This window comes from Ursus maritimus, unplaced genomic scaffold (assembly GCF_017311325.1).
Source record: "Ursus maritimus isolate PB19 unplaced genomic scaffold, ASM1731132v1 scaffold_11, whole genome shotgun sequence".
Taxonomy (NCBI): Eukaryota; Metazoa; Chordata; class Mammalia; order Carnivora; family Ursidae; genus Ursus; species Ursus maritimus.
In genome coordinates, this window is record NW_024423453.1 from 61,274,200 (window position 1) to 61,302,151 (window position 27,952).

At 38.0% G+C, this 27,952-nt stretch overlaps 1 protein-coding gene across 1 annotated transcript; it reads left to right on the top strand.

Annotated features, from left to right (window-relative positions):
• Positions 1-12,144: 12,144 nt before the first annotated feature.
• LOC103675979 (disintegrin and metalloproteinase domain-containing protein 20-like) lies at positions 12,145-25,487 on the top strand. Its single transcript, XM_040625647.1, has 4 exons — positions 12,145-14,255; positions 24,241-24,296; positions 24,986-25,095; positions 25,146-25,487. The coding sequence occupies exons 1-4, from the start codon at positions 12,145-12,147 to the stop codon at positions 25,485-25,487; spliced, it is 2,619 nt and encodes an 872-aa protein (XP_040481581.1).
• Positions 25,488-27,952: the final 2,465 nt, after the last annotated feature.

The following is a 27,952-nucleotide window of genomic DNA, read 5'->3' on the forward strand; positions in this document are numbered from 1 at the left end:
AGGGATCCCGATGTGGGACTTGATCCGAGGACACTGGAAACATGATCTGAGCCAAAGACAGACACTTAACCGACTGAGCCACCCAGGTGCCCCTGAGAGATATGATTTTAATGATGCCATGTTGTCAGTAAAGTTTTTGTTTCTATAGATTGTGACTTTCTGTTCTGTATCCCTCTTGGGGCCTTTTTACTTTTATAGAAACCCCCTTAATATCTCCTGTAGGGTTGGTTTCGTGGTTACGAAATTGGTCAATGACTGGCGATTCTGGAAGGTCTTTATTTCTCCATCAATTCTGAATGACAGCCTTGCTGGATAAAGGATCCTTGGCTGCATGTTTTTCTCTGGAAGAGCTTTAAAAATGCTCTCCCAACCCTTTCTCTCATTCCAGGTCTGTGTAGACAGGTCTGACATAATTCTGATACCTTTGCCTTGGTACATGAGAAATTTCTTTGCCCTGGCCACTTTCAATACTGTATCCTTGGATCTAATATTTGCGAATGCACTATGACATGACGTGGCGTAGGTTTGTCATGGTTGAGCTTGGGAGGGGTCCTCTCTGCCTCTTGAACACGAATGTTTGTTTCCTTTGCTAGATTTGGGAAGTTTTCAGCTACAATTTGTTCAAATATCTCTTCTAGACCTCTGTTTTTCTCCACCCCCTTGGGGATGCCGATGATTCTGACATTGGATTGTTTCATTGAGTCAGTAATCTCCCGTAACCTACATTCTTGAGAATGGATTTTTTTGAGCCCAGATTCTATTTTAGCTTTCTCTTCTACTAACCCATCCTACAATTCGCTGATACATTCTTCTGCCTCATTCACCCTGGCCATCAGAGCCTCTAGTTTTGACTGCATTTGGCTCATAGGATTTTTAATTTCTGCCAGATTCGCTCTCATTTCCACCCTTAGAGATTCTATATTCTCATTAACATTTTCGTTAATACTCTTTTCAAGTCTACACATCATCTTGACCATTGTTACTCTGAATTCCATTTCTGATAATTTGGTTATATCCATATCCATTAGTTCTGTGGCAGAGGCCACAGACTCATTGTCTTTTCTTTGCTGGGGGGGATTTCTCCTTCTCGTCATTCTGATGAGGAGAGGTTGTGGGGTTGTCCAGAGCCCAAATTATTGACCGGGACCCAGGCCGTGGGCCCTTGTTTTATAGGGACCTTAGGGATGTGGACTTCTTCTTTAAAGATTTTATTTATTTATGTGGCAGAGAGACAACCAGCGAGAGATGGAACACAAGCAGGTGAGTGGGAGAGGAAGCAGGCCCCCAGCGGAGGAGCCCGATGAGGGACTCCTTTCCAGAACACCTGGATCGCGCCCTGAGCTGAAAACAGGCGCTTAATGACTGCACCACCCAGGCGCCCCGGGATGTGGGCTTCTTGATTTTCAGCCTGCCTTCTGGGGGAGGGGCCTGCTGCACCGATACTCAGGCAACCCTGTTTGGGTAGAGTCTCCGTGTCCTCTGTGAGGGGGCATGGGGATGGGCACACCGTGAGCCAGTATTTCCAGGCTTTTGTTCTCTGGCGGCTTTCCCTGGTGGTTTGCTGTGCCTCTTCTGAGAGTCAGAGCAGCAGTAGCCGAATCTCAGCCTCTGTCTCAGAACAGAGGGATCGCGGACTGTTTTTCACTGATGTTCTGGCCACTTTAACTCTGTTTCTGTTGGTGCTGGTCAACCCTGCAGCTTCCTGGGATGTGCGCCCCACACCTGGTGTCCCAGCCCTCACTTCCAGGGCCTGCGTGTCTCTGACCTTTGTGTTTCTAACACTGCCAGCTGCCAGCCACCTCCTCGCGCTCTGGAGCTCCCGGTCTCAGTCTGGTTCCAGTGAGTGCACCGGAGCTCCATTTCCATCTGGTCACACGCGTTCCCCGGCTCACGGTCTCAGTCTGCTCTTTCATGGGTGCCGTCTGCAAGTCCGCCAGCTCCCCCGTGCAGGTGGCTACCGCTTCCCGGTGCCCAAATGCGGCAGCTCCCTCCCCCTTCCGTTTATCTTCCAATATCTGTGCACAGTGTCACGGTTCCCCGCTTCGTACCTCAATACTCAGCTCTGGAGATGTTCATTTGTAGAGATCCAGATGTATCTTCCTGTGTCTCAGGCTGATTCTGTGGATGTTCAGGCTGGTCTGGTACCTATCCAACTCGACTCAGAGGACCGGCTGAAAAAGGGGTCCCCTACTCCTCCCTCCTGTAAGCTGCCTACTAATCAGCTTTTGGTGTAAAGGTGATCACTTTTCCAGTAAAATATGTACTTTGGGCAGAATCACATCGCATTTATCTCCATTCACTGGAACTAGCTGAAGCCATTCTAGACTTGTGCTGGGCCCTGGTGCTGCCAAAGTCATTTTTCCTGAGGACAACCAAAGTCGCCAGGTGCCTATTAACTAGCACAGAACTGGGCTTGGTGATAGCCAGGGGCTTTTCCGGGACTCGCTGGGTTTCAGGTCTCCTGAAGGGCACCCAGCCGAGGACGATAGAAAAGGGGCGAGAACATTTTCTTACACCTTATACAAAAATAAACTCAAAATTGAATAAAGACTCAAATGTGAACCTTGAAATAATAAAACTCCTTAAAGAAAATATAAGCAGTAATCACTTGGACGTTGATCTTAGCAACATTTTTCCAGCTATGTCTCTTTCAGCAAGAGAAATGAAAGCAAAATTGACTATTGGAACTACATGAAAATAGAACTTTTGAACAGAGATGGAAACCATCAACAACAAAAAAGGAACCTACTTGAATGGGAGAAGATATTTACAAGTGATATTTGATAAGAGTTGACATCCAAAATATGTAAAAAAACTTGTAGAAACACGGCACCAAAAAAAAAGAAAAGAAAAACAAACGAACAAAAATAATCCAATTAAGGAACTAGCAGAGTACCTGAATAGACATTTTTTCCAAAGGCATACAGATGGCCAACAAATACATGAGAAGATGCTCAAAATCACTAATCATCAGGGAAATGCAAAAAAAAAATAGCATCAAAAGGATGAGAAGTAAGAATGTTGGCAAGGATACAGAGAAAAGGGAACCCTCATGTACTGTTAATGGGAACGTAAATTGTTGTAACCACCATGGAAAATAGTATCAAGTTTCCTTAAAACATTATAAATAGATACCATATGATCCAGTAATTCCTCTACTGGGTATTTACCCAAAGAAAATGAAAACGCTAAATTGAAAAGATATATGCATCCCTATGTTTATTGAAGCACAATTTGTAATAGCCAAAATGTGGAAGCAACCTAAGTTTTTATCAATAGATGAGTAGATAAAAAGATGTGGTATACACAGTAAGATATTAGTCAGCCATAAAAAAAGAATGAGATCTTACCATTTGCTACAACATTGATGGACCTAGAGGGCACTACATTAAGTGAAATAAGTAAGGAAAACACATCTGATTTTACTTATATGTGCAATCTAAAAACAAAACAAAAGCCTACCAACAAACAGAACAGACAAATACAGAGAACAAACTGATGGTTGCTAGCTGTGATGATGGTGGGGAGATGGGCAAAATGAATGAATGAAGAGTACAGGCTTCCAGTTATTCAAAGAATAAGCCATGGAGATAAAAAGTACAGCACAGAGAACATAGTCTGTGGTATGATAATAGCACTGTGAGGTGACAGATGGTAGCTACACTTTGTGAACATAGCATATGTATAGAGTTGTCAAGTATTATGCTGTACAACTAAAACTAATGTAACATTGCGTGTTAACTATACTTCAATAAAAAAGTTAGACAAAAAAACAAACAAACAAAAAACCTCCTAACAAACAAAAATCCAAAACCAAATGCTTTCACAGGTGAATTTTACCAAATATTTAAAACATTAATACGTATCCATCTCAAAGTATTTCAAAAAATGGAAGAGGAAGCAGTGCTTCCAAATGCATTTTACTAGATCAATATTACTCTCATACCAAAAACAAAAACAGTACAAAAATAAAATAAAATTAAGAGCAGTACCCATGATGAAATTATGTAAAAATCCTTAACCAACACATATTTAACAACACAATAAAATAATAATTCACCACACAATTTGTTGCAGATGTGCAAGAATGGCTTAATATTTGCAAATACATCCACAGACACCCCACATCAGCAAAACGAAAGACCAAAATTACATGATTATCTCAATAGATTCAGACAAAGCATTTGACAAAATTTAACTTCTCATCATAAATACTCTTCAAAAGGTTGGTTTACAGAGAACATACCTCATAGAGACCACATATGACAAATCCACAGCTAACATCAAAATTAAGATAATAATTCTATTCACAATTGCACCAAAAAGAATAAAATACCTAGTAGGTAAAAGATCTATACTCCAAAGACTATAAAACATTGATGAAAGAAATTGAAGTTGATACAAACAAATGGAAAGATATTCCATGCTCATGGATTAGAAGAGCTAATATTGTTAAATTGTCCATACTACCCAAAGTAATCTACAGATTCAATGCAATTCTTATCAAAATACCAATAGTATTTTTCACAGAACTACAAGAAATAATTCTAAAATTTTTATGGAACTACAGAAGACACAAATAGCCAAAGTAATTTTGATTAAAAAAGAACAAAGCTGGAGAAACTATGCTCCCAGGTTTCAAACCATACTACAAAGCCATAATAATCAAAACAGGGTAGTACTGGGACAGATAGCACATAGATCAATGAAACATGATAGATTGCCTGCAAATAACCTCACATTTGTATGGTTAATTAATCTATGACAAAGGAGGCAACAATATACAATGGGGGAAATATCACCTCTTCAGTAAATGGTATTGGAAAAACTGGACAGCAACAAGCAAAAGAATGAAACTGAAACACTTTCTTACACCATATGCAAAAAAAAAAATTTCAAAATGGATTAAAAATTTCAGTGCAAAAAAACCTAAATTCCTAAATGAAAACATAAGCAGTAAACTCTTGGACATCAATATTAGCAATGTATTTTTGGAAATGTTTTTTCAAACAAGGGAAACAAAGCAAAAGTAAACAAATGGGACTATATCAAACTAAAAAGGTTTGCTAGCGAATGACACCATATACAAAACAAAAATACAACATATAAAGGGGAAAATATATTTGCAAACAATATATTTGAAAAGGCGTTAATATCTGAAATATATAAAGAACTTATATAACTCAACAGCAACCCCTGCCCCAGATAATCTAAACAATGGGCAGAGAACCTGAATAGTTTCCCAAAGAAAATATGTAGATGTCGTACAGACACATGAAAAGATGTTCGACAGCACTAATCATCAGAGAAATGAGAATCATAACCACAATGAGGTATCACCTCACACCAGCCCGAATGACTAGTATCAAAAAGACAAAAAATAATGTGTTAGCAGAAATATGGAGAACATACATAAAATCTAAAAACAAGAAAAATGAAAAAAATAAGCAAAACAATACAGAGACATAATCATAAATATAGAAAAAAGGTGGTTCCCAGAGGAAAGAGAAGTGGGTGATGGGCAAAATCAGGGAGGTGACTAGAAAATACAAACTTTCAACTATGAAATAAGCAAGTCATGGGGATGAAAAGAACAGCATAGAGAATACAGTCAATATTCTATTGTAGTAACTTTGTGTGGTGACAGATGGTAACTACACCTATTGGGGTAAGCATTTGTAATGTATGCAGTTGTGAATCACTATGTATATTGTATTTCAAATATACTTTGATTAAAAACAAAAATCTAGGGGCGCCTGGGTGGCACAGCGCTTAAGCGTCTGCCTTCGGCTCAGGGCGTGATCCCGGCGTTCTGGGATCGAGCCCCACATCAGGCTCTTCCACTATGATCCTGCTTCTTCCTCTCCCACTCCCCCTGCTTGTGTTCCCTCTCTCGCTGGCTGTCTGTGTCTCTGTCAAATAAATAAAATCTTTAAAAAAAAAAAATCTAAAAATCCCTTATTAACTTAAGGACAATTATTGTTATAAGGACAGTTGTTCACTATGATTTCTTAATAAGAAGGATTAATTTTTAAAAATAATTTGACCTCGCAAATTAAAATATCAACTCTCTCAATGTCTCTCATATAATCAACATTGTCCAATCTTCTGACCTCTATGCAACAAAGTCAAACACACAACTGACAGAATAAACTAGCTCAAACATTTATAAGCATAATGTGGGTAAAATTTTACCCAGAAGTATTTGAATACCCAATAACGTATGGTGTACAACTTTTACAAGCAAGATGAAATCAGAACAAGCCTTAGAATCTCTACTACAATAGTTATTTCCACAATAACAGTTGAACTTTAATCAGTTGCTTCAGTGATTGAAAATGCATTTGGGACACCTGGGTGGTTCAATTGGTTGAGCATCCAACTTTTGATTTTGGCTCAGGTCATGATCTCAGGGTTGTGGGATTGAGCCTACATCAGGCTCCTTGCTCACCAAGGGGGTCTGCTCAGGAATCTCTCTCCCTCTCCCACTGCCCCTCCCCCCAGCTCTCTCTTTCTTTCTTTCATTAAAATAAATAAATAAATCTTTTAAAAAATTAATTTTTATCTTGTTGTTACTCTAACAGAATTCAAATTTTCCATTTTAAAAGACTAAAGTTTAGGAGCACCTGGGTGGCTCAGTCAGTTAAGCATCTGACTCCAGCTCTGGTCGTGATCTCAGGGCCCTGGAATCCATCCCCTGAAATAGACTCCACAGTCAGTGGGGAGTCTGTTTCTCCCTTTCCCTCTCCCTCTGCCCCTATTCTTTCTCGTGCTCTTTCCCTCTCTCTCTCTCAAATAAATAAATAAAATTTTTAAAAAAGTTTAAATTGTTAAAAAAGGCTAAAGTTTACATTTTATCTCACATTCCAGAAAATAACATTGTGTTTTTCCAACAAGAGAGTATCTTTAATACTCTCTGGGGATTAAAAGTTGTAGTCAACATACCAGAGGGAGCATATAACATACTCTCATTAAGTAAACACTTCAAGCTCTACTTCATTTCACATAGTTCTAGGAAGATAAGAATGGACCTAGTCGTATTTTAAACTCAAAACTATCTAAAACATAAAAAAAATTCTAACTGAAAGGCACCCAATATTTCAAAATCTCCATAATGCTTGGTATTTGGAGTTCTTACAAAGAGACTCAAATTTTTGGCTTGGTACATATTCTACCTTGATATATTCTGACTTTGTCAGGTATTTTCAGAAAACTAGTGTATTTGCTCATCGCCAGACATCCAACAGAAGAGGTTTTGTGTCAAGGGACATACGCTCCCCACCAGTTGCTCCTATTTCATAAGAACCAAACATGTTAACTTTGATTTTACCTCTGTGTTTGAGGATTTCACCTTGGCCCAAAGTTCCTAAACTATGATATGTGATTATAAGTTTTGTAACTAAGATCTAAGTAAATGAAAATAATTCAAATAAAGACCCAACAAGCATATATTTTCATTGACTAAAAATAGTTCTCAACTCTTTTCTCATGGGTCAATACAAAATCCGTAAACTGACTTTGTCCATTCAAATGGATATAACAAAATACCACAGATTGGGTGACTTATAAACAAATACATACATATTTAAATATATAAATATATGTATACATATATTGCTTATAGTTCTGGAGGCTGCTAGTCAGAGATCAGAATGTCAGCATGGTTGACTGTGGGCCCTTTCCCATGTCACATATTTCTTACATCATCACATAGCAGAAGGGGCTAGCTATGAGCTCTCCTTTACTAGAACATTATCCCGATTCTTGAATGCTCATCCTCATGACCAACTTACCTCCCAAGCCTCACCTACTCATACCAATACCTTTGGTGGTTAGGATTTCAACATATTCAAATAATATGCAAGCATATGTAAATAATATCTCTTTTATGGCTGAGTAAAACTTGTACAAAGATGAAATACATAGTCTGTTATAAAAAGAAAGGCAACCAGTTAATTACGTTGACCAAACAACACCTTTAATCTTATTCTTCTAATTAGGGTGCCTGCAGGCTGATAGGGATACCCTCCAGCAGGGTACTCCCAGAAGCTTGTGGGAAGAGTTCCTGCTNNNNAGTCCTGAATCCACAGTAGAAACTGTGTTCCTTTCATGACCTTTGAAATTATTGTCTGTTTTCTTTCCTTTCTTTGTCTGCCCCCAGTCATGGAGGTACATTCTTAGAAATCAGGGTCTGCTGAAAAGAAACAGGTTTCTCCAGTTTTGACCCCACAGGTAGATTAACCTGACAGTCACCCACTGCTTTCCAACTACTGTTTGGGGAGGTCACCTCTTTCCACCATCTCTGTGAGAAACATCTCACACTGACAGAGAGGTTAGTACTGTGCAGTGCCACTGGGGAGAGGGACAGCTTTAGTAGAGTTCCTCTCTGTCTACTGCTTCCAAACTCATTTTTATTCTGCTCCAATGGCAATGCTGAAATCTCCACTATGGCAGGCTGGACTTTTTTAATAAATTTTCTCTCACCTGTGTGTTTCTGTCCAGGCAGCACATTCCAGGTTTTTTCCTTGACCAAAGCAAGTGGAGGTAAGACAGGTTTGCTAACTCTCTTGGATCCATTCTTACTAAGGTCTTGTTTGTTTCTTTTCTGATGCACAGATGAGCAAAGGTTCTCTTGGATTCCTCCCAGGTGCTGAGGTCCTCTTCTTTAATGTATGGATGTCTAACTCACTGTTTAAAAAATGGGAGAGGGGGGATAAATGAGGAACATCTATGACACCATGTTGCTGACATCACCACCTGTATTATATTTAATTCATCTCTCTCTTCTTTTTTTTTTTTTTTTTTTAAAGATTTTATTTATTTATTTGACAGAGAGAGAGACAGCCAGCGAGAGAGGGAACACAAGCAGGGGGAGTGGGAGAGGAAGAAGCAGGCTCCCAGCCGAGGAGCCTGACATGGGGCTCGATCCCAGAACACCGGGATCACGCCCTGAGCCGAAGGCAGACGCTTAACGACTGCGCCACCCAGGCGCCCCTTTCTCTCTCTTCTTTTAAATTCTGTTTTGCCTTTTCTTGCTAGCAATACTCCCTAATAGATGAAGCACCTTATTTGTAGATATGAAATATCTCTGAGTTATTCATTAGCCTAATAGAGAAAGTTACAGATGGTTACTGATGTTTTAATACTTGTTAAATGATTTAAATAGGGTCAAACTTCTTTCTGGAACCTGAGGTGATTCAAGTATTCCATAATATGGTTCATTGCTGAGAAAATAATCTGGGGCCAGGGCAGCAGTATGAACAAAAATAGTGATGGTCAAGTGCTTCTACTGTATGCAGGGAGCACACAAGATAGGGATAAAAAATACAGTCATATTTATTCACATTGAAGAGTAATTAAGAGACGAAGCTTGATGGAGACGTTGGAACCTGAGTAGAGGAACATTTATCCGGTTGCCATGGTCTAGAATTGAGAAAGTCTTGTTGCTAAGCAGTTAAATCTAGAACACAATCAAATGAGAGATGAAAGGGAGGGGACTGTTATTTCTTTGTTATGTAAAGTTTCAGATCAAAGTCTGTACATGAAGAGGAAGTTTGTACTACCTCTGTCTATGATAGGGCTATGTTAGAAAAGATAGTGGGAACCATTAATTCTACTGCTGGTAAGTCTTTCAAGAATTTAGCTGTAAAGGAGAGAAGCAATAGTATTTGTGCATACATGAATACACACACATACACAGTACATGATTCTTTGCCATTTTTTTCATCTTAAGGAAGATCTGTGACCTGGATTATGTCTTATTCTGGTCTATTTTTCTTGGTTGGATGAACAAAATTGTGTTTTTAATGGGTCGTTATTCGTAGTTTGGGAAAAACTGATAGGCTATAAATGGGAGTGAGAGGGGAGGTAGTAATTAGAGTAGATAGATTGATTAATTTGATGAAGCCCTGGGAGAGGAAAAAAACAAATTATAAAAGATGATGTATGACTTCTAAGTTTCTGTACTATTACGGCACTCTACCACATTATTAATGAAAATGGTTATTAAGAAAGGAATTAAGTTATGAATAAGAATAAGAGTTGTGGTTAACTGTTTAATATGTAAGAGTCAGGACAATGGAGGTTGATAAGAGTTAGGAGTAGGGTTATGGTTAGGGTTACAGTTAGAGTTTGATAATTACATACAGGTGATACTAAGATACAATGCTTAGCCGTAGGTCAATGGCTAAATGTTGAAAATGAGGCCACCTAAAATAAACTAGGTGTTCTATGGGTTTTCCACATGCCCACTAAACCCAAAATATGGGTAAAATTATTGGTGGATAATATCCTAGTAAATCAGACACCTAATTTCTTGAGGTTTGTATAGCATTGATTTGGGTATTGGAATATGAGTAAGAAAGCAAGCTAAATAGTTACCTAATGAGATGCTACCAGTTTAGTGGTTTGGAAGTAGCTTTGGTAATCAGTGCAAATTGGGACCAATCATCTGTTCTGTATGCCATATGGGAATAGTGAGAATGGAAATCTTTCTTTCTGCCTGGCTTTGAATTGTTGACTGTTACGTTTAGTAAAGTGAAGTAGGAATAAGGAGCTTTCCCTGAAAAAGTGAGAGTAGAGAGATCTTTGTTTTTCATGAAAGGAAGATTCCATACATAACACAGAGATTCTGCAGAAAAGAGGTCAAGGGGGCGCCTGGGTGGCACAGCGGTTGAACGTCTGCCTTCGGCTCAGGGCGTGATCCCAGCGTTCTAGGGTCGAGCCCCACCTCAGGCTCCTCCGCTATGAGCCTGCTTCTTCCTCTCCCACTCCCCCTGCTTGTGTTCCCTCTCTCGCTGGCTGTCTCTATCTCTGTCGAATAAATAAATAAAATCTTTAAAAAAAAAAAAAAGAAAGAAAAGAGGTCAAGGAATGTAGAATCAAGATTTTTTTAAAAAAGATTAAGCATAAATGGGTATAAGGACTAGGAGATATAGGTCCCTAATCATGCATCTTTTATTTTGATGTTACCTACTATGGGAGGTGGTTTGATCAGTTTACATTAGATCCCTCATAGCTGACTTACTTTCCTGGTTTTTCAACTAGAGCAAGAGTTCTTAGTGTCATTACTTCAAGTATTCATATTACTTTAATGATCTCATAAAGACTGTGATATTCTCACTAGATAATAAAAATAAGCAATGTATACATAAAGTATTGAAATTTTTTAAATGTCTAATGTGTAGCTTTGCCCCAAGCACTCTGTCCAAATTTAAGACCATTAGTACCTCCAGACCATTAGTATCTCACGACATACATGTTCATGTAGATTTCTTGAACGTGTCACACCATTATCTTGCTTCTATTTTTCATACAAAATATGTATATGTATTTTTGTTTGAAGTAAATACACTTTACTGCCAAGCCCAGGAACAAGTCACCTTGCAATCTTATAAATTCAGGCTTTGATGCCAATGTTTGTGAAGACAATTGATGCTTTGGTCCTTGCAGTTTTATAGGCTTAGATGAAAAGAGGAATGCAGGAAGGAGATAGGATAATTAATAATTTGTCCCATGGAAGCATATATTACAGACAATGAGAAAAAATAATAATATATGTGACTAATCTTTATATCTTCTCTGAATAATGTATACAACTAAATAATTTGTCATTTGAAAGTGAAAGGAAGATCTATATAGTGATATTCATACCCAGTCCATATATATAAATTGAGACTGCTACATTAAAACGTGATAGGTGTTCATGCTTCCATTAATACCCTTTTATTTTATATATTTACTATGAAAATGTTGATACACATTTATATATTTATAGAACAGTATAATGAATCAATAGGTTCTGCAAGTGTCAACCTATGGCCAATCACCATTGTTTTGTACACCCAGTCTCACTCTGCCTTACCATTATTTAAGAGAAAATGCAATGCAGTATACTGAGTCATGAGCCAAACACTAACCCATTTTAACCCATAGGCTTCTCTTCATCCTTCACCTTGACTTGCTTATATCTCCCACTCCGTCTCTGCCCTTCTATTTTTTTCTTTTAGTGCTGCTGCTCTGATGGTGTGACTGCTAGAAGACAGATTTTTAAATATCAGCACTTTCTTTATCAGCATACATCCAGCTCAGAGGGAGGAGACAGAACAGTAATGCTTCCTGACCTGCTCTGGTTTACTCTCAGCAATGGCTGAGTATGGTGGCTCCACAATGGCTGTGGGTGAGGTCCTGGTACACGTGAGGATCACCGTCCCCATTCTCTGGCTCAGGGTGTTTCTGCTCCTTTCTGGGTGGTCCCATGTTGGACACTGCTATCACCATGGTCCCCCAGAAGTGGTGATTCCTTCGAGGATAACAGGCACTGGCATGCTCAAGAAGCCTCCAGGCTGGATCTCTTACTGCCTAAATTTTGGAGGCCAGAGACATGTTTTCCACATGAAGGTCAAGAAGCTTTTGCTGTCCGAAAACTTCCCAGTGTTCACATACACAGACCAGGGTGCTCTTCTTGAAGACCAGCCATTTATCCGGAAAGATTGCTATTATCATGGTTATGTGGAGGGGGATCCGGATTCCCTGGTTTCTCTGAGTACCTGTTTTGGAAACTTTCAAGGAATATTACAGATAAATCACATTGTTTATGAAATTTTGCCCAAAAGGCTTTCTACCACATTTGAACATCTGGTATTTAAGGTGTACGATGAGGAGAAAAAATTCCCACCCGTGAGGTGTGGATTGACAGATGAAAAAATATCACAACAAATGAAGTTTCAAGAGAACAATAGTTCCACTTTGCGAAGTGGATATGAAGGGCTGTGGAGGCAAAAGAGATTTGTTGAAATGGCAGTGGTGGTCGACTATAATCGATACGCTTATCACGAATATAATGTCACAACTGTGGAACTGCAAGTGATTACTACCATGAGCTACGTAAATACCTTCTATCAACCACTAAATATTGATGTGAGTTTAGTTGGAATGGAGGTCTGGAATAAAGGAAACCCTGTTGAAATAAAGAACATGGATGTACTCTTGGATTTATTTTGTGCCTGGAAGGAAAAAGGCTTTAATGCCCGTATGCCGCATGATGCTGCACATGTTTTTGTAAAAAGAGAATATGGTATATTTGGCATATCTTATGTTGGATCAATATGTACATATAATACTAATTGTGCAGTGGATGCTTTCACAAGTGACGATTTGGGTTTTTTTGCATTTGTTGTGTCACATGAGCTTGGTCATTCTCTGGGTATGAGGCATGATGAGGAAACATGTAAATGTGCAGACAGTGTGTGCATAATGCACGCAGCACAGTCTCAGGCGACTAAATTCAGCAACTGCAGTTATGCTCAATATTGGCACACCTCTGCAGGATCAAGATGTATCTTCCACCCACCCACTCCAGAGAGAGCCTTCAAGTTTACACGCTGTGGAAATGGTGTGGTTGAAGAAGGAGAAGAGTGTGACTGTGGCTCCTTAAATTTGTGTACAAAAGATTCATGCTGTCAGTTAGACTGTACCCTGAGTCCTGGGGCTACTTGTGCTTTTGGGCTTTGTTGCAAAGACTGCAAGGTCATGCCATCAGGTGAGGTATGTAGAGAACAGGCAAACGAATGCGATCTTCCCGAGTGGTGCGATGGGACATCCTATCAATGCCCAGAAGATGTGTATGTGCAAGATGGAGTCGAATGCTCAGGTGGTGGCTACTGCTATGAAAAGAGATGCAATATCCGTGACGAACTGTGCAGCAAACTTTTTGGCCCAGATGCCAAAAGTGCAAGTCAGATTTGCTACAGTACAGTGAATATCCGAGGGGACCGTTTCGGTAACTGTGGTCTCAAGAACAATCAATTTATTAAATGTAATACCTCAGACACCCTGTGTGGGAGGGTGCAGTGTAAAGATGTGGCAAAGATCCCCACTCTGAGAGATCATTCTACTCTGCACTGGCTTCACCTCAATGATAGCATCTGTTGGGGTATAGACTTCCATTATGGGATGCCCTTGCCTGATCTCGGTCAAGTGAAAGATGGTACAGAGTGTGGAAAGGAACATATCTGTGTCCAAAGGAAGTGTATCCCTTTGGCATATTTGAAAACGAACTGTTCGCCCGAGACCTGCAATACAAATGGGGTCTGCAACAATAGACATCACTGCCATTGCAGCGATGAGTGGAACCCCCCTGACTGCCGGGTGAAAGGCAATGGAGGTAGTGTTGATAGTGGCCCACCCCCAGTAAGAATCGAGACAGAGGTACCACAGAAGAAACAGCAAAAGAAGACTTACCAGCTGTTATTTTGGTTGGTTCCTTCTTCAGTTTTACTATGTTGTATGTTAATTTTGTTTTTTATGAGAAGGAAAAAAAAGGTTAAGAAAGAAGAGCAGAATGTTTCACCTGCACCCAATGAACAGCAGAATGAGCCACCGGAACCCAATCAAGAAGTGAGTGATCCACCTGCACCTGAGAATGAAAACTAAAAAGTTATGATTTCCAAAAAGAAACCCAATCCCAGATGAATTTGCCCATTTGTTAAGTTTTAGTCCCCCGGCAGGAAAAATGTTACAGCTTGTACCACAGATCGCTGACAGAAAATCCCTGAGATTTCTTTGTTTATCATTTGGGATCATAAACACTAGTCATTGACCAATAAACAAAATATACTAATTCTCAGCACATTTCTCTTTTCCATTATTTTAGGCAATTTTGGTAATTATTTTTTATGGAATTATTCTGTATTTCCTGAGCAATGGCAGTGCCCTCAGAGGATGTGTGTGTGTGGGGGGGGGGTTTAATTGCTGTCTGACAATTCGAAATATCCTTCCCCTTTGTAATCTGCTTTCATACACAGGGAATAGAAAACTACAAATCACATTTCTCCTTCATGAGTCCTCCATTTTTAGCTACCACAAATAGTGGAAACCAGAGGGAAACTGGACATGGGAAATGTCTTGAACACTGTTCATGTCCAAGTTGCCTCACTGACTCTCACCCTGGCAAAGGCAGTGACTTACAATCTTTATATTACCACATACAGATATAAATGTAGATATAGATAAGGACAGAATAATATGATATATATGATATATGAGATATATATACATATATCTATAATATATATGCATATACATTATTTTCTGGTAATTCTCAGAACCAACAGTACTGTCAGCTTCAGAGATCCTGGCACACCAACAAGTGTCTTACCCTTGCAGTTCTAGATCCCAGGCCTTGGAGTCCTCCACCAAATCCCTGAGCTGCAGTACCACGTTGGCCAACCCTCTCCCCAGAGTCCTAGATCCATGGGACCTACTCCAAAAGTGTGGGTCCCAAGAAGCACACGTCTTTCCTTTAATCTGCAGTCTTCAGTGCAATAGCTGCACTTCCTGTTAGGAAAGCATGGCTTCTCAGGGAGGGCTTTGCTTGTTGTGACTGAATTCTGACTGATAGAGTACTTATCTTGGAATAACAGAGAACACAGGAGGAAGTCTGTCATCAAAAGCTTTTGAATTTTCCACACCACTGCCTTTACCATCTTGGGGACATATTTTATACTCTGGTATAATTACTTCAAAATCTCAAAAGAGAGGAAAATGGTACTTGCCACTCAACCCTTGGTAACTTCACTCATAAAATAAGACAAAGAAGATATTTACAATTCCATGTAGGATAGCTAAGTCTTGGCAGACCATGTGTCCTCTGCAAGGAAAAAAAAAAAAACTAGGAAAAAAACTAGAAAAACCCAAATTTATATTAACCCATGTTTTAAGAACATCAGAGAGCCAAGGAAGTAATATGGAATAGGTGAACTGAAATCTCAGGCAGGGTAAAACAATTCTAAAAAGCACTGAATCTTGCCGGCCAGTTTAGCCTCTGAGTATTTGCTGATGCCAGATATGACTTGAGTCTTAGGCTTGGCCCAGGTGCAGGACCTCTGCTGAGGGAAAGAGAAATCCCCAGTGTCTTAGGTACTACACAGAGTTAGATAGACTCTAAACATTAATATCAAGGGCTTTAATTCACCAGCAGATTTCCCCAAGTCACAAGAGCTTAATCTGAGAGCTCCATGAGATGCTGGTGAGTTCCTCTTGGAAATTTCTCAAAGACGTCAATCCCCAAAATCATGTTATATTTTGAACACAAGACATAGTAAAAGGAGGCTTGCCTCAAACACATGATCTCTCTCCCCATAATACACTTACCTGATTTTGAAGTTGCAAGTGGCAAGAGGTACAGGCTGGGTTGTGAACTTCTCGGAGATAGAGCCCAACCATCCATAAGCTGGCAGAGCTACGAAAACAGAGTCACATAAACTCACAATTGAAAGCCCAGCAAGCCCATGCCTGAACAACATAAGGAAAGGAGAATTAGCCCAAGCTTTACTAAAAGCCACTCACCTTTGACCTGGCACAAGCTATGACCTGGCACAAGGTGATCAGCTCCTCAGCCTATCTTCCTAACAGAGGAAAGAGAGAAAACTCCAGAGTCACCTAGAGCTGCTATGGTTGTCTTATACACAATTCCTGCACACAGTAAAAATTACCATACATGCTAAGAATCACAATTCATGACTTATTTTTTTAATATTCTTTTTTTTAAGATTTTATTTATTTGTTTGAGAGTGAGAGAACACAAGCAGGGGGAGGGAGAAGCAGGCTCCCCACTGAGCAAGGAGCCAGATGCAGGGCTCAATACCAGGACTCTGGGATCATGACTTGAGCCAAAGGCAAAAGTTTAACCGACTGAGACACCCAGGCGTCCCTCATGACTTATTATTAAGAGAAGTAAAAAAGGAACACAGAAAAGAGGGAGGAGCTATAAGTACGACCCAAGTAGTGGAGCAAGAGTACATTAAAAAAAACTCAACTATGATTATACATTTAAAATGGAAGAAGAATATGCAAAATATAAGAACAAATGTACATTATGCTCAGTATGTTAGAATCTATACAAAAATTTCAGGTGGATATTGTAGAAATAAAAAGTAAAATACATAATAGATAATTCAATGAATGGTTTGAACAGTAGTTTGGGCATAGCAGATTACAAAATTACTCATCTGGAAAGGTCAGTGGAAAAATCCTCACACTGCTGTACACAGAAAAATGAAAGCAAAATAAAGATTAAGAAACAAATTTAAGAATTTTATAACTTTTTAGAGATTGCCTAATTATAGGTAAGGAAAGATAAGAGGAAAAAATCATGTTTTAGTAAATGTTTTTTAGCCTTTGTATGTGTGCTGTTATAAATATTGCTTATCTGAACACTGTAGGCATGAGTTTGACAGGAAATCTAACTGCGCTATCTTTATCTTCATGAAATTGCAAGTACTTCATTATTAAATAGCAAAATGTAGGTTTAGCTCTAAAAAGGTTTTAAATAGTCAAGAGCTTTCAAACATTTAGGATTTTTTCTTAAAAGTTCATCTCTGAAATTTTGAAAAGGATTTCACATTACTAATTTATTTTCTATATTTTATTCTCACATCCTAATTATACATTTTTACTCATTTTATTTTAACTCCAGTATAGTTACCATATAGTGTTACATTAGTTTCAGGTGTACAATATAGTGATTCAGCTATCTCATACATCACCAGGTGCTCATCACTACAACTGCACTCTTTAATCTCCATCACTATTCACCCATCCCACCACCCACCTCCCCTCTGCTAACACCAACAGTTTGCTCTCAAAAGTTGAGTCTGAATAATGATACACTTTCTTCAAACTTCTTTAACTCAATTGCTATGAATCATCACATGAGAAGAATCACTGGACCCTAGTTTTTAAAAGAAATAGACAAAACTTTTCCTATATTACTCATACCATTTTCACTTTCCCACTAATAATGATTGAAAGTTCTGGTGACTCCACATTTTTGTTAATATTTGTAAATTGTACCCATTCTGTTTTATTTTCTTGGCAGTGACTTTGTGTAGTGAGAAATTTTTATTTTTGATGAGCCTTATTTATCAATTTTTCACGTTTTCTTTTCTGTAGTCTATGAAATCGTCATGTGCTTCCATCATGAAGATATCTTCCTATGTTTTCTCCAAAACTCTCATGAGTTTTGTTTTTCACTCAGGTCTAAAGCCTATCTCAATTGTCTTTAGTACGTTATACAGTAGAATTTAAGGTTCACTTTTTTCTATAGAGATATATGCCATCTCTTTAAAAGACAGTCATTTCCTCCATTTTTTGTTATTGAAAAATGAATGACCATATAAATATTGTCCTATTTCCAGAGTCATTATGTTGTTCATTGACCTAGTTGTTCATTGACCTAGCTGTTGAACATTATACCAGTACTACCGTGTCTTGATTACTGAAGCACTGCAGCAAGTTTGAAAACAGGTAGTGTTACTATAGCAACGTTTTACTTTGCAAAGATTGCTGTAGATATTGTAGATACTTTGAAATTCCATATAAATTTTAAAATCAGCCTATCACTCACCCTACCACACACACACACAGCCTGATAGAATTGTGATGAGGCTTGCATTGAATCTGTACCTCAATTTGGGAAGAATGTTTATCTCAGAAATAATGAGTCTTTATATCCATGAACATGATATAGATCTTCACTTCTCTAGTTCTTTTTAAAGATATTTCAGTAATACCGTATGGTTCCCAAGAGAGAGGTGTTGCATATAGTTCATGAATTATCTATGGTGTTTTTATATTGTGCATACAATTGTGCATGTAATTAATGTTCTAACTGGTGCTAGTATAAGAATATAATTCACTTTGTAAATTTACATAATGCCCTTTCACTGACTAAAAATATGTTTTACTTTAAGTGTGTGTGTTTTAAGGAACCCTTGGGCTTTCCTGTGAAACACCCATGTTATCTGTTAATCAATAATGTTTGACTTTTTGTTTTAAATATGCAATATGATCTTGGAACTTCTTGTAATGCCAGAACATGAGGAAGTTCCTAAAAGACAGCATGGTGGTATGTCAAAGGGACACAGGAACTAACTCAAAGTCCTCTCAAAGGTCAAACCTGAACATATTGTACATTTACAACATATTGTAAAATAAACGTCAGCCCATACTGATACAAATGAATGACTGAAGAGAGAAGTAAATGGGGGAGAAGAGAACAGTTTTCAAAGCAGAAGAATTCCAAATACTCTGTGTCAACACTCTGTCCTCAACTCCCACCCCTTAACTGTGAGCTACATAGAGTGACTTCTTTCTAAGTAATTCAGTATGGACATGGAGTAAGGGAATGACATTACACTGAGCAACCTGAAGAAGACTATCTGTGCCACAAGATGATTGCTAACATCACACAGATAAGTCATTTTGATGGCATGAACCTTCGAGATGATGGATGAAAAATGTTACTTTATCTGTGTTGCCTTCCTCCCCAACATCCATAACCCCTGTTTCACCATCAAAAAGAGATCCCTAAATTAAGGGGCCTTTTGCAAAACACCTGAGCAGGATTCTTGAAAAATGTAAGGCCATTAAAATAAGGAAAGTCTGAGAAAGACTCATAGCCAAGAGGAGCCTAAGGAGGTATGGCAACTAAAAACAATATCGTACTCAGGACAACAACAACAAAAAAGAACATTGGATACAAATAAAAGAAATTTGTAAGAAGTATGGACATTAGTTAATAATAATGTGTAAACATTTTCTCAATATTTATGACAAAGGTGTGATAGTAATGTAAGAATTAACAATAAAAACAATAAAACTTGGTACAGGATTTGATTTACCAAAACTCTCTGAAGTATTTACAGAACAGTTTTGTACACCTGCAATAACAAAAAGGACCTAAGGGTGTCTTGGTGGCTCAGTCGATTAAGTGTCTGTGTTCAGCTCAGGTCATGATCTCAGGGTCCTGAGATCAAGCTCAGCATTGAGCTCCCTTCTCAGCAGGGAGTCTGCTTATCCCTCTCCCTCTGGCCCTCATCCCCACTCTCTCTCCCCTCTCTCTCTTGCTCTGCTCTCTCTCTCTCTGAAATAAATAAAATCTTAAAAAAGGACCTAAATTCATAAACAAATAAGTATGTAAACAAAATTTACCTGCTTAAGATGATATAAACATAGGGAGTCAGACCACTATTTTATATTTTATAATTTTGCACTCATGACTGCCTGGGGAAGAAAATGACTGTTAGTCTTTATTTATCTCATAGTACTACATAGGTTCAGAAACTATCTTTCCTTTTAAGTTTATTTTTCCATACTATCCTTATATGATTGTTTCATTCTGCTATGCTAGTTTTGTAAAATAAGGTATATGGTGTCAGCTATTATATATTAACTTGAAGTATCTGCATTGAATTTGGATTTTTATTAAGATTTATTTATTTATCTGAGGGGTAAGGGACAGAGGGAGAGGGAGAGTGAATCTCTAGAAGACTCCCCACCTAGCGTGGAGCCCGACCAGGGGCTCCATCTCCACCCTGAGACCATGACTTTAGTCAAAATCAAGATTTGGACACTTAACCAACTGAACCACCCAGGCACCCCTGGATTTTTTTTAATCCTTGAATATTTGGAGACCTGTCTATAAGCTTACTGGGGCTGCTGGTTTTGGTGTGGGTAGACTTTACACTAATAATCCAATTCCTTTATATACTATAACTTGTTCAGTGTTCAAAATTGATTTCTGTGTTTGTCACATTTTCAAAAAAGTCCACTCAACATTCAAAATTTACTCATGTTAAGTTTCCATATTATTTTTAACATTGTATTAGTCTCCCTTGGATCTGTTGTCTTATCTTCATTTTTTGATCTGTAGTTTTTCATCTTTGTCTTTCATTTTTCCCTAATATCTCCAAAGACTTTCATACTATAAAAGCCATTAATTCTTAACAGTACCTATTAGAAGGTGGGAAAGGATAAACTGTCCTCCCAAATGAGAAGGCACTTTGAGACCACAACACAAAGCAGATGAGTCCATACAGTTTATGCAGAGTTTTATTCAGGATAACTGACTGACAGAGAGGACCAGCTGGGTGGCAATACAGAGTAGCACAGCTATTCTCTGCAATGTCTGGACCTTAGTCCACAGATTTTATAGAGCAAGGGGACAGCAGAAGGCATTGTAATGAGATCAAAGGGTTCACATGCACTTAATTGATAGCTGACCTTTAATTAGATCTTGGGGCACCATCTATGAGTCAGGAAGGTAAGAAACTGTGTTATCTTTAACAAATTTATGGAGGGCCAGAGCAAGCCTTTCCTGATCACAGCCTAGGCAAGCATTTTCTAAGGTGTGTGTGTGTGTGTGTGTGTGTGTGTGTGTGTGTGTGTGTGTAATGTTCCATGATATATAGATATATATAAAAATCTCCAAGGGGCCTGGAACATGTAGCCCCAAGAGAGGACAAGAACAAGATGGAGGGCCAAAGATGAAGTCAGTATGGTTAACACTCCTACAGCACCTTAATTCATGCCCTTTTCTGTGTTTGTGTATCTTCAGTGGTTTATTTTCTAATTTCTTGGTTATATACTTAGCTTTTTAATATTTACTGCTTTTTCTGATGTAATATATAACCCAGTGATCTAAACTAAACTCTATCATTTCTCAGCTATCATTTTGTTATGCATACCCATTGATATACATTTTATATGATTTTTTAATACTTATGTGTAGACTACTAAGATGATCTGGAAAATAGGGATTTCACAATAGTATGAATGTACCAATTTATCCTAAGAAATCAGTGTTCTAGTAGTCAAAGGAAAACTAGGTAGTATATTTAAGTATAGAACTCTGGCCCAGTGAAATGACAGTCACAAGATTAATACTATAAAAATAAATAAAATCCATTAAAGAGGTTACTAAGTCACATACCAAAGTTACATCACTCAAGGAAATATATGCTCCACCTCTAGAGGAATTGAATCATGTCAAAAAGAAAAATGAAAATTCATAACTCTTCTTACCATTTGGTTAGTATAAAAACTAATGAAAACTTCAGGTCAAAATATTAGTCAGGCAGTTGTGTTTTGAAGTAAGCAATAATAATGATAGTAATAGTAATAATGTAAAAGCCATGCTCATTTAGCAGAAACTCTTCTTTAATTAATAGCACCAATATTTTGAAATAAAAAAAGAGGTTGACAGGTTGACTTGGGAAAGCAATTTTATACTAAATTATTATTATTATTATTATTATTATTCACACTATTTCACCCACAGTATGTATTTATTTCTTTGTTTTTCTTCCAAGTTTTTATTGAAATTCCAGTTAGTTAACAGGTATATTCCTGTTAGGATTTACTGATTCATCACTTACAATCAACACCTAGTGCATGGATTTTAATTTTTTTTTTTTTAGATTTTATTTATTTATTCATTTGACAGAGAGAGAGACAGCCAGTGAGAGAGGGAACACAAACAGGGGGAGTGGGAGAGGAAGAAACAGGCTCCCAGTGGAGGAGCCCGATGTGGGGCTTGATCCCAGGACTCTGGGATCACGTCCTGAGCCGAAGGCAGACGTTTAACGACTGAGCCACTCAGGTGCCCGGATTTTAATTATTTTTTAATTACTGTTTATTTTTAAGTAAGTTCCACACCAAGCATGCAGCCCAACCAGGGGCTTGAACTCATGACCCTGACATCAAGACCTGAGCTTAGATTAAGAGTCAGAAGCTCAACCATCTGAGCCACTCAGGCACCCTGGCTTTTAATTTTAAAGTCTCCAGCTTCTTTCTTGTGTATTGGCTTTGTATACTTCCCCTTACATATCTATAATTAGATTCATTTTCATTTCATAAAATGACTTTCTTAATTGATTTCACCATTTTGTTTAGTTTTTCCATTTGATTTTTAATTTCTTTTTTTTATGTTTAAAAACATTCTTTGGACTAAAACAGACAAAATCTCCACTTATTCTAATTAAACATGTGCCCTAGCATGAGCCATATATTTGAAGAGAAGTCAGAATGCATAGATAAAAAGAAACAAATGGAAAATCTTGAGCTGAAATAAATATCAAAAAAATTATTAGAAGACATCATTAGACTTCAGCAGGCAGCAACACTTTGAAGATAGGTTATTTTTTTAAATAACAATCTTTTATTATGTTATGTTAGTCACCATACAGTATATCCTTAGTTTTTGATGTAGTGTTCCATGATTCATTATTTGCATATAACACGTATTGCTCCACGCAATACGTGCCCTCCTTAATACCCATCACTGGCCTATCCCAATCCCCCACCCCCCTCCCCTCTGAAGCCCTCAGTTTGTTTCCCAGAGTCCATAGTCTCTCATGCTTCATTCCCCCTTCTGATTACCCGCCCTTCATTCTTCCCTTCCTTCTCCTACTAATCTCCCTGCTATTTCTTATGTTCCATAAATGAGTGAAACCATATGATAATTGTCTTTCTCTGCTTGACTTATTTCACTTAGCATAATCTCCTCCAGTCCCGTCCATGTTGTTAAGAATCTCACAAACTAAAGAAAAGAAAAAAAGAGACAGAAAAATTGGCCAGGCTTCTGAGAAGTGAGTGACCCGCAGTGAAACAATGTCTTCCTTTTTAAAAAATTGCCAACAAAGAGCTGTTGAATATCATTTCATTCACATCTCTCTTGCTACTTTTTCTGGGTTCCAATATTAGGGATGCTAGAACTTTTTTTATATTCCATATATTTCTTAGGCTTTTATATTCTGCTTTTATTTTTCTGCACACAGCAGTGTGGGGATTTTTCCACTAACCTTTTCCAGATGAGTAATTCTGTAACCTGCTATGTCCAAACTACTCTTCAAACCATCCACTGAATTAACTATTATGTATTGTACTTTTTAGTTCTACAATATCCACCTGAAATTTTTGTATAGATTCCAGCATACTGAGCATAGTCTACATTTGTTCTTATATTTTGCATATTTTTCTTCCATTTTAAATGTATAATAATCATTGTTGTTTGGGTTTTTATTTTTTATTTTTCATGTACTCTTACTCCACTATCTGGGTCATACTTAGAGTTTCTCCCTCTCTTCTTTCCTTCCTTTTTTTCTTCTCTTAGTAACAAGTCATGAATTGTGATTCTTAGCATGTATGGTAATTTTTACTGTGTGCAGGAATTGTGTATAAGACAACCATAGCAGCTCTAGGTGACTCTGGAGTTTTCTCTCTTTCCTCTGTTAGGAAGATAGGCTGAGGAGCTGATCACCTATATCTAATCATAGCTTGTGCCAGGTCAAAGGTGAGTGGCTTTTAGTAAAGCTTGGGCTAATTCTCCTTTCCTTATGTTGTTCAGGCATGGGCTTGCTGGGCTTTCAATTGTGAGTTTATGTGACTCTGTTTTCGTAGCTCTGCCAGCTTATGGATGGTTGGGCTCTATCGCCGAGAAGTTCACAACCCAGCCTGTACCTCTTGCCACTTGCAACTTCAAAATCAGATAAGTGTATTATGGGGAAAGAGATCATGTGTTTGAGGTAAGCCTCCTTTTACTATGTCTTGTGTTCAAAACGTAACATGATTTTGGGGATCCACATCAAGAGCATATTACATACTGTTCCAGTATAGGTCATGCCAATGTCAATACCATGGTTTTCTTTACAAAAATAAATGCAAGATCATGAGGCAAATGGGTGCCAAAGTCGCCCTTTTTCCATTTGCAAAATGGTACTAGCCAAAGTTTAATGTTATCAGTTGAAAGGAGGTTTTGTGCAGTCCATATCTCAATTCCTATTAAAATCATATCAAGATCCAGTGATTTAGAAAACTGATTTACATAATTGATAATAAGGCACACTGTATTCTGCACATTTGAGGTATTACAACAAACATATTGATTGTGGTCTATCACTACTGTCAATTTACGAAACCACTTGTGGTCCACTAATCTTTATACCCACTCTGCATCTACATGGAACTTTCACTTTCTAGTAACTTCAACTGTTGTGCTATTTCTTCATCTGTCAACGCACATCTCATGAGTTAGAATTGTGTTTTCTTATTGTTGATATTATATATCAGCTCTTCAAACGTGGTAGAAGGTCTTTTGGGCTCGATTTCATAAACAATGTCATTTGTCTTTAATATTCCTTGAAAGCGCCCAGAACAGATACTGAGAGCAGCCAGGGATTCTATGTCCCCTTCCATATAATCATGATAGCAGCAGTTCTTCAGGACAAAAAGCTGATCCCCAAGGAGAGCACCCTGGTAGGTAAACACTGGGAGGTTTCTGGACAGAAAAAATTTCTTGACCTTAGTGTGGAGAATGTGCCTCTGGCCTCCAAAATGCAAGCTATAAGAGAAACAGCCTGGAGGCTTCATGCCAGTGCCATGCCTCAAGGGAGTCAACACTTCTGGGCGTCATAGTGATAGGGGTGCCCAACCTGGAATCATCCATAGAGGAACTGACACACCCCAGCCAGGGTGTAGGAAGAGATCCTCACATGCCACATGCACCAGGGCCTCACCCACAGCCATTGTGGACCCACCATATTAAGCCACTGATGAGAGCAAAAGAGGGCAGGTCAGAAAGCATCACTGTTCTGTTTCCTCCCTCTGAGATGGATGTGGCGCTGACCTTTAATCTGTCCTCTTGCTAAATTACACCATTAGAGCAGCAGCACTAAAAGAAAAACAATAAGACAAAGGACAGAGACAAGACAAGGGTGGGGGGTTTGAGCTGGAGGAGGAAGAGAAAGCTATGAGTATGGGTTAAAATGGGTACATGTTTGGCTCAAGACATGACTCACTGTACTGCATTGCATTTTGTCTTAAATAATAGTAAGACAGAGTGAGACTGGGTGTACAAAACTATGGTGACTGGCCATAGGTTGACAGTTACAGAGCTTAGATGAAGGACACATATGGATCTGTTATACTGTTTCCTAAATATATGAATATGTATGAACATTTCCACAATAAATATATAAAACAAAAGGTTCTTAATGCAAAGGTGAACACCTATCATGTTTTGATGAAGAATTCTTGATATACACATATGAGCTAGGTATAAATACCAATACATAGGTCTTCTTTTCATTTTTCAAGGAATTATTTAGTGGCATTACTCAAAAGATATAAAAATTACTCACATATATTTTTTTCTCATTGTAACATAAACTTCTGTGTAACAAATTATTAATTATCCTGTCTCTTTCCTGCATTCCTCTTTTCATCTAAAACTGTGAAACTGAAAGGATCAAGGCATCAACTGTTTTCACAAATATTGGTAGCTACTATAATGGTACCTTCATTCTGTAATCAATACATAACGGTAGTATTGGAAGCGGAAGTATATCGGGTTGGTGATGGATGTTACTCAAATATGTTTATCTTTGATTCTGCTCTTAAGAGCAACAGCATTTTAAAAAACTTCTAGCCATGTAAAATGGAAGGAAATCAAACTAGCTGGAAGAGTAACAGCTGGAGATCAGCTTATACTGAAGGCAAAATAAAAAGTTCCTTCAGAAATGCAAAGGAAATCAATAATCCTAGAAGGAAGGAGGAAAGCTTTGGGGAAGGTAATATTGTCTTACAGCAGCAAGGCATCAAAGCCTGCATTTATAAGATTGCAAAGAAATTACATTTATTTCATAAATAAAAATACATATACATATTTTATGTGAAATATAGAAGCAAAAAATCATCTCAATAACACAAATGTATTACCACATATTTGTGAAAATGAAATCTGGTATCAGCACAATGCCTGGCTGATAATAGTGATTTGTTGCGTGCTTTTTTTCAATAAAGCATTTATAAAAACACATAATGTGCACACATGGTGCTGCAAACTTGGGAAACCTAAATGAACATACATGTCAAGAAAATTTAATAATATGGAGCTCAAATTTAGACAGAGGGGATGGAGCAAAGATACACATTAGGAATTTTAAAAATTGAATTCAATATTTTACAGATAAAATTTTTATTTTTATTTATCTAGGGAAATACCATGGTCTTCATCAAATCATTAAAGTGAGAATGTTTAAAGTAAAAACTCTTGGTGTAGTTGAAAACACAGAGATATTGAATTTCGCTATAAGAGATCTGAAACAGACTAATTAAATCCACTTCCCATAGTTGATAATATAAAATTGAAAGATGCCTAACTAAAGACCTATCATCTCTTAGATCCTGTACCCATTTTTGCTTTTTTTTTTTAAAGATTTTATTTATTTATTTATTTGAAAGAGATAGAGACAGCCAGCGAGAGAGGGAACACAAGCAGGGGGAGTGGGAGAGGAAGAAGCAGGCTCACAGCGGAGGAGCCTGACATGGGGCTCGATCCCATAACGCCGGGATCACGCCCTGAGCCGAAGGCAGACGTTTAACTGCTGTGCCACCCAGGCACCCCCATTTTTGCTTATTTTTTAAAAAAATCTTGATTCTATGTTCTTCTATCTTTTTTCTCTGGAATTATTTTCCTGTCATTTATGGAATTTTCCTTTCATAAAAAACAACAACAATCACTTCTCTATCAAGCTTCTGCGTGGATAGCTCCTTATTCATGGCTAATTCTACTACACAAAACCTACCAGTTGACAGCTGAAAAGCATGGAAAGACCAGCAGAAAGATTTCCATACTCAGAATATCCGTACGCCATACTACCAGACATGTGGTTGCAGTTCACTCTGTTGATCAAACCCACTTCCAACCGTGACCCTGATAGCTAGCCATCCCATTAAACCACTGTGTAGCCCATTTTCCTATTCATACACCAACTACAAAATTAGTCCTACACAAATTCAAAGAATTGAATGTCTTTATTTCCCAATGTATTATCCACCAATAATGTTACCCACATTCTGGGTACATTCTGGGTTTAGTGAACATGTGGACAACTGATAGAACACCTGGATTATTCCAGTTTTAAAACTCATTTTTGACAATTGACCTATGGCTACATATTGTATCATACTATCACCTATACTTATTAACAAACCCTAACCCCATGCCTAACCCTAACCCTAACGCTTATTATTACTTTCCACTGTCCTAACTCACATATTAAATAGTTTACCAGAAGTCTCATTCTCATTCAAAATTTAATTTCCAAATTTC

Coding starts and splice junctions, on each gene's coding strand:
- LOC103675979 (XM_040625647.1), top strand. CDS start 12,145: ATGGCTGAGTATGGTGGCTCCACAATGGCTGTGGGTGAGGTCCTGGTA. Junction 14,256..24,240: donor ACTTACCAGCTGTTATTTTG/GTTGGTTCCTTC, acceptor CTGTTTTCGTAG/CTCTGCCAGCTTATGGATGG. Junction 25,096..25,145: donor TCCCCAAGGAGAGCACCCTG/GTAGGTAAACAC, acceptor TCTTGACCTTAG/TGTGGAGAATGTGCCTCTGG.